The 7,777-nt window shown below is 35.6% G+C and overlaps 1 protein-coding gene across 1 annotated transcript in view; it reads left to right on the top strand.

The window, feature by feature from the left end:
• Positions 1 to 268: 268 nt before the first annotated feature.
• The window catches only part of LOC308696820 (NLR family CARD domain-containing protein 3-like), a gene marked incomplete at both ends in the record, with an annotated part of 28,028 nt that continues 20,519 nt past the window's right edge, over positions 269 to 7,777 (top strand). The window contains 4 exons of the mRNA XM_081375720.1: positions 269 to 303; positions 566 to 670; positions 1,839 to 3,611; positions 3,785 to 3,958. Coding sequence (XP_081231846.1) covers positions 269 to 303; positions 566 to 670; positions 1,839 to 3,611; positions 3,785 to 3,958 — 2,087 coding nt within the window. The remainder of the gene's footprint in view (positions 304 to 565; positions 671 to 1,838; positions 3,612 to 3,784; positions 3,959 to 7,777) is intronic.

The raw sequence follows: 7,777 nt of genomic DNA, 5'->3' as shown, positions 1-7,777 counted from the left end.
CCCTGGTCGGCTGCAAACCAAACCAATATAAAGAAAACATAAAGACAAGTTTTTACTTGCTTTGAAAACAACAAACCACTGAGAGAAAACAAACTGTTAATTAAAAAAAAATTTAAAAGATTAAACAAAGAATCAGAAAACAAAAACAAAACACGCCAACAACCCAGCGTGGCAAAACAAAACGAATCAACTCCCTCCTTCTCTCTCCCCTGCTTCCGGTCTGTGTCACTTTTATAACAGGGACAGCCATTCAGGTGTAACCGTCAAAATGATGATTGACAGCCAACAGCACAGCCCTAAGAGGTGATAGCGGAGAAAGTGAAAGTAAAATAAAATAAAAAAACAAAAAAAAACAACAGAACACCATATTCTCTGAACACATAATATAGATAGATAGATAGATAGATAGATAGATAGATAGATAGATAGATAGATAGATAGATAGATAGATAGATAGATACTCCATGTGAGATTTCTCGTCATTTAAAATCTATCATATAAATTCTTGCCTCTGTTCTATTACCTCTATTCTAATGTCTCTGCTCTATAAATGTCAATTCCACAGGGAGAGATCAATCTCACCAGAGTCCAGCTGTGTGTCCATGAAGAGTGACGCATCTATAGAGCAGATAATAAACCTTAAGGGAGGACAAACACCAGCTGATCTGAGGTACAACATTTCTGTTTATAGGTGTGTTCAACTTTATGCAGCGCTGTAATTTGAAGAATTGCATGTTGGTTAGAAACTTCTTCTGACAGCACATTGTGATGCTGACAGCTGTTTCATGATTGGTCAGACTCACCGATGACAGCGCTGACGTGCATTTCATGTTTATTCAGACACCTTCTACTAATGCTCACAAAGCCATGTTTTTACAACAGTAAATACTAGGTTCTTGTAATCTTAATCATGTTATGTTTATAAAAATAAACTAAATATAGACACACAACCCCTCTTTATTGGTATTTAAATAGTAAATGCTTATGTTAACTTAATTCTTGTAGGGGCAGTAATAAGCTCTGGTTACATGTACATGTACATGTACATGTCTGAAATTATTATAAATATTACATCTAATACACTTTGTATAAATACAACAATACAGTCTGTGATAAAGTCTGTAGACCCTATCGCTACATGTTTACTGTCTCCCTCAACAGTAAAAGATCAGACCCACCGGAGTCCATGAAGAGTGGTCAGTCTATGGACACACACGTAACACTCAAGGAAGGACACACATCAACTGATCTGAGGTGCAACATTTCTGTCTAGAGAGACTCACCAAAATGTTTAATATGTATTTAAAATCTTGAGCAAATTATCTCTTCCTCTTTTTTACCAGTTTTGGCATAAAAATATACTGAGCATAAATTAACTTCATATGTTGAAGGATACAGTACAACTTACTGAAATTTTTCATATCTTATATAATTAATGAATCTGTGGAGAGAGGTCAATAAAACAGCTTATGAACAATGTGATGTTATAATTTACTCCAGGAAAGTTATCTGTGGTTCATAGTTCATTAGTTAAATAGAACAAAGGACACTAGAGAGGATCATTTTGCTATATATTTATTTTACAGAATTAGTTCTTTTCTTTCCTTAAAAACTTGACATGTACCTGAAGTAACTACAAATTAATTAACAAAAAATCAAATAAGGAACAGAATTCAATCATGTAATCTATATCAATGCTCTTGGACAGCTCTAATGGCTTTAGCAAGTGGCCAAATAACAGCTGCGCTCATCTTCATACCAACACCACTGTTATTTTCATGATGTTGTGTAATTATTTTACGTCTTTAATTCATGTTGTAATCTGTTATTTTCCAAAGCACATTTAAATCAAATCTGCTGAAGAAGTTTCAGTGTCTGTATGAAGGAACAGCAAAGCAGGGAAACCCAACACTCCTGAATGAGATCTACACAGAGCTCTACATCACAGAGAGTGAAAGTGGAGAGATCAATAATGAGCATGAGGTGAGACAGATTGAGACACAATCCAGGAGAGAAGAAACAGAGGACACACCAATCAAATGCAATGACATCTTTAGACCTTTACCTGGACAAGACAAACCCATCAGGACTGTGCTGACAAAGGGAGTCGCTGGCATTGGAAAAACAGTCTCTGTGCAGAAGTTCATTGTGGACTGGGCTGAAGGGAAAGAGAATCAGGACATCCAGCTCATATTTCCACTTCCTTTCAGAGAGATCAACTTGATGAAGGACAAAATACTCAGTCTTTCAGATCTTCTTCATGTCTTTTTCCCTGAAACAAAAAAAATAGAAATATTCAGTGATGAATATAAACTGTTGTTCATCTTTGATGGTCTGGATGAGTGTCGTCTGTCTCTGAACTTTAAGAGCGAAGAGAAACTGTGTGATATATCTGAATCAGCCTCAGTGGACGAGCTGCTGATGAACCTCATTGAGGGGAATCTGCTTCCCTCGTCTCTCATCTGGATCACCTCCAGACCAGCAGCAGTGGATCTCGTCCCCTCTGAGTGTGTCCATCGAGTGACAGAGGTGCGAGGCTTCAATGAGCCACAGAAGGAGGAATACTTCAGGAAGAGAATCAGTGATCAGAGTCTGGCCAATACAATCATCACTCACCTGAAGTCCTCGAGGAGCCTCCACATCATGTGCCACATCCCAGTGTTCTGCTGGATCTCAGCCACTGTTCTAGAGAAGATGTTGAGTGAAGCAGAGAGAGGAGAGATTCCCAAGACTCTCACTCAGATGTACACACACTTCCTGCTCATTCAGACCAACATCAAACATGAGAAGGACTATGAGAAGAGAGTGAAAGATGAAGACATGATTCTCAAACTGGGGAAACTGGCTTTCCAGCAGCTTGTGAAAGGCAACCTGATCTTCTATGAGGAAGACCTGAGAGAGTGTGGCATTGATGTGACAGAAGCATCAGTGTACTCAGGATTGTGCACTCAGATCTTCAGAGAGGAGTTGGGCTTATATCAGGGGAAAGTCTTCTGCTTTGTTCATCTGAGCATCCAGGAACATCTAGCAGCTATATATGCACACATTTACTTTACAAATGAGAACAGAAATGTGTTTGATCAAATCACCAAACCATGTCTGTTCTCTAAAGTTGTAAACTTTTTTAAATTTCCTTCATTATCTGAGCTGCATCAGGGAGCTGTGGATGAGGCTTTACAGAGTAAGAATGGACATCTGGACCTTTTCCTGCGTTTCCTTCTGGGTCTCTCATTGGAGTCCAATCAGACTCTCTTACGAGAACTACTGACACAGACTGGAAGCTGCTCCTACAACAAAGAGGAAACAGTTCAGATCATCAAACAGAAGATCAGGGAGAATCGCTCTCCAGAGAGATCCATCAATCTGTTCCACTGTCTAAATGAACTGGGTGATGATTCACTGATGCAGGAGATCCAAGATTATCTTACATCTGAAAAAATAGGGGAAACCAAACTCTCCTCTTCACAGTGGTCAGCTCTGGTTTATGTGTTGCTGACATCAGAGCAGAAGATGGATGTTTTTAATCTAAAACACTTTACTGGAGCACAAAATACAGCAGGTGAAGTTCTTCAGAAGTTTATGCCTGTGGTTAAAGAATCCAGATCACTTCAGTAAGTCACACTGGCAACAATCATTACAATGATAAAATATGATCACATTTATGAGTTTAGCATGTGCTTTCATACCTAAGCAATACTGTAAAAGGAGAAATTCATACATATCTTATAATTTATATCAGTGTTTCCTGGACTGAGAGACTGAAGAGTGTCATTGTTCTCTACAGGTTGAGTGATTGTGGTGTGACAGATGAAGGTTGTGTTGCTCTGGCTTCAGCTCTGAGATCAAACCCCTCACACCTGAGAGAACTGAATCTGTCATTGAATAAAGTAGGAGATTTTGGAGTCAAACAGCTTTCTGATCTACTGAAGGATCCTCACTGTAAACTGGAGATACTCGGGTAAGATTTTATAAAAGTCTCAACGTCGTCTGTTTTTCTCCTGTGGTGAATAATGAATCAAATACAAAAATAAAATATAGAAAAAAGTTTATCACCAAGTAACTGAGAAGGATGCTTAATCTTCAGTGGATTCTTTCCCAAGCTTCTGACCAGGGTTTGAATTATGATTTCATCTTTGTGGGGGTCTCTTTAAAAAAAAAAAAAAAGCCTACAGTATGAGTATAGCTTACTAATGTAAATAAATAAAAATGTTTGATAAAAAAGCGTTGCTAACACAATTCAATTTAAATAGTACATTTGGTTTAATTTGTCGTTTAATGAGGTCTAATATATGTTATTAGTGGTGAGAATTTTCACGTGAATGGTCCAGTGGCAGAACTTTTGCCAAGCATGTTAGAAGTTCTGGGTTCTAATCCGCACTCGTATAGTTATTTTTATTTTTATCATCAAAACTGATTATGTTTATCAGTGGTTGTATCAGGCAAGGACACGTTTGTGTGCATTTTGTTTTGTAATTTCACTGGAACGAATAGAGAGTCTCCACAACGGATTGAAGTGCGCGTCCGAGTGAAGACTGTGCGCGAGCCACAAGAGAACACAGTATCCGCGCCACTGATTGCAGCAGCAACGAGCACTTTGATCACATGATTTAAAAAACAACACATTTCAGCGCTAGATCGCCTCTTATTTAACCCTCTGGGGTCTTAAGCTGTTTTTGGGGTCCTTGAGATGTTCTGACTTGCCCTGACATTTGTGCTTTTTTCAGTTGCTTATAAACATATTAATGGCAAAGGTGTCATTACACTCTATTTAGCACAAACAGGGCTACAATAATATGTGAGCAACATGTATGTACATTAGAGGTGGAGCCGAACCCGAATACAGTATTCGGAAAGGCACAAATAATGTGTTTTTTTTACGAATACTTATTTCGAACAAATACTTTAAAAATATTTGTATTCGGGAACAAGAAAAACGTTATATCAAAAAGCTGCGTTTCCTCATGAGACATGGCGACCGGCGGTGCTGCTGATGTGGTGGTTGTGAATCCCATAGACAGTATGGTAAATCCACTGGCACTTGTTGATAAGAAAGGAGGAAAGAGCCACATATGGAAATATTTTGTATTAGGCTAATGTCACGTTGTCATAAGGGGCCGTTCACATAGCGCGTGCCGATTTCAAATGTAGGCGCGCGCTTGCCGAAGATAGCGATAACAGAAGCAAGCGGCGCGCTCGTTTTTCCAGGCACGCCTATGTCCATGGTTGCATAGCAACGACAGACGCCACAAGAGAGCAAGTGCTTGTGGAAAGGAGAAAGCGGTGCGAACTGCGTCTTTCATGATGACGAGGAAGTATCAGCAAAGAATTAATTGATTTCTAGCCCTTGCATTAGCTTTAGATATATTTATGGAGATGAGAAATTAAATAAAAAGCCATCATTATGTCATTAATATCAGTCCGTCAGAAAAGCAGTTCTAGGCTTATTCTTGGCTGGATAACTCTTAGCAGGTTTAAAAAGCCATTTTAAAATTAAATATGAATGCAGTTTTGGATTAAATAAAAGTACAGTCAAGTCAAATAAAACACGTTTTATCTCCTGTATAGTTTGGTAACACTACAATAAGATAACATTCATTAACATTACTTAATGCGTTATCTAACATCAACACATTGAGTGAACAATATATTTTTACAACATTAATTAATGTTTGTGAATGTTATTTAATACAAACACTTGATTGTAGCCTGGTTAAAACCAGACCATTCTCAGTAGTAACTGAAATCTGAATTTGCCGGAAGTTGTCTGGGTTTTCCCATGAACAAACATGATTGGTCATGTTTGTTCACTTCATTCATTGTGCATTAAATAATGTTAACATAAATAATGTTAACTTTTGATTTTAAAAATGTTTTTTTAAATTAACCCCAAGGAGAATAATTGCGACAGTATATAACTATTGTTTATTGTTAGGTCATTTTATCTAATGTTATCTAACAAATGGAATCTTATTGTAAAGTGTTTTTAATACTACAGTTTCCATCTTTGTAACTGTGATATACACTTTAATATATGTAAATTTAATCTAAATTAAGCTTTGGTACCGAAATTGGTACCAAGAACCGTGGATTTTCTCTGGTATTGGTACCGAATACTGAAATTTTGGTACCGTGACAACACTAGTAGCTCTGTTAGCTCGGTAATTTTTAGACAATAGGCTGTTGACAGAGTAACGTTAATGTAGGTAATGGCTGTTATGTTATTTTCTTTTCACTGACGTTCCTTGTTACATGTTCATTGCTGGATTTATGGAAAAACATCAACCAATATTGCATATCCATAATTATTATAATGGATATAATTAAAGAATACTTACACTATAACGTAAATTAGAGGTGTAACGCAAAAAAACTGGATTTTTACACCTATTTTGAATTTTACTTGAGTACAAATACAAATACTTTTCCCCCTTCAACAAATACAAATACAGATACAAATAACGGCTGCTTTGCACACCCCTAATGTACAAGTTTGTATTTTTGAGAGAATAATGTTTATGCATGGTAATTGAAAAAAAGTAAAAATGAAAGTTTCTGAAATAAGGCCACAAAACACATTACATACTAAATATGTGTCCACAAGACTTCTGAATAATGCATTTTGTCGCCTAGACTTTTTTCTTCAAAATGATGTGAAAATCATCCTGCCTAATCATTCACATAAAACAAAACATTGATTTAAACTATGGGCATAAACGTCCAACACCATGAATATTGAGTAGTTCACACTTGAGAAGACAATGGCCTGCATAATGGGGCTGCATACATAATGAAACTTTCATTCAGGTGTGTGACTGAGCCACAAGAAAGAATGCAAGGACAAAATATATATATATAAAAAAAAAATATATATATATATATATATATATATATATATATATATATATATATATATATAATTGTTTCACAGTTGGAAACACAGTTGTTGTTTTTTTTCTCACAAATTACGCTTGCAAATTGTATTATATGCAAGGTAAACATTTCTAGTAATTGTGCAGTTAATTGTTCTCATACTGTATTTTCAATTTGGAATATATTTTCTACCCAAATGTGTCACTAATAAAACACAATCTAAATTATTTAAACAGAAGGCTTATATTGACCTTTTAAGATTTTGTTTACGTCTATCCTTGTATATATATATTTTTTTGTTTTATTAATTTTTTTTATTATTATTTATTTTATTTTTTTTGCTATTTTATTAAAAAGGTTATACAATTACAACAAAAAATTTAATTTTACAAATATTTCCAGTGTAATCTTTCTTTGTAAAAACTAAATTATACATTTTATCATACGTATTTCAAAGTTAAGGATTCATTAGTTTAAAAATAGCCTACATTGGAACAAACACTATAATATCTTAGTTGATGACTTTATTTTTGCCTAAACATACTATATATATATATATATATATTTAACATATGAGCAGAAATTGGCAACATTATAAGCTTATTTGATGTGGCAGTATTTTACAGTAAAAACTTTATAATCTCTCTGATTTTTGTAGTCGATTTTTACTCATCTCAGTATAGCAATATAGTTTGGTAAAAGCTGTTCATTCATTCACACACAGAAACGCGATTCATATTTAAACAGTCTTTTTGCGTGTAGCCTACAGACACTATTGCAATTAGATCAAAGCAAATATAGAACTCAGCTGGATCCATACCTCCTCGAAATGAAACTTACAGCACTTGTTCTGAGGTAAATTTTCCAGGATTATTATTAAGATAGTATTATTCCTCACAGCGTCGTA

The sequence above is a fragment of the Scardinius erythrophthalmus genome, assembly GCF_964197995.2.
Source record: "Scardinius erythrophthalmus genome assembly, chromosome: 10".
NCBI lineage: Eukaryota > Metazoa > Chordata > Actinopteri > Cypriniformes > Leuciscidae > Scardinius > Scardinius erythrophthalmus.
The sequence above is the reverse complement of the archived record's forward strand: the minus strand, read 5'-3'. Positions and strand labels throughout refer to the sequence as shown.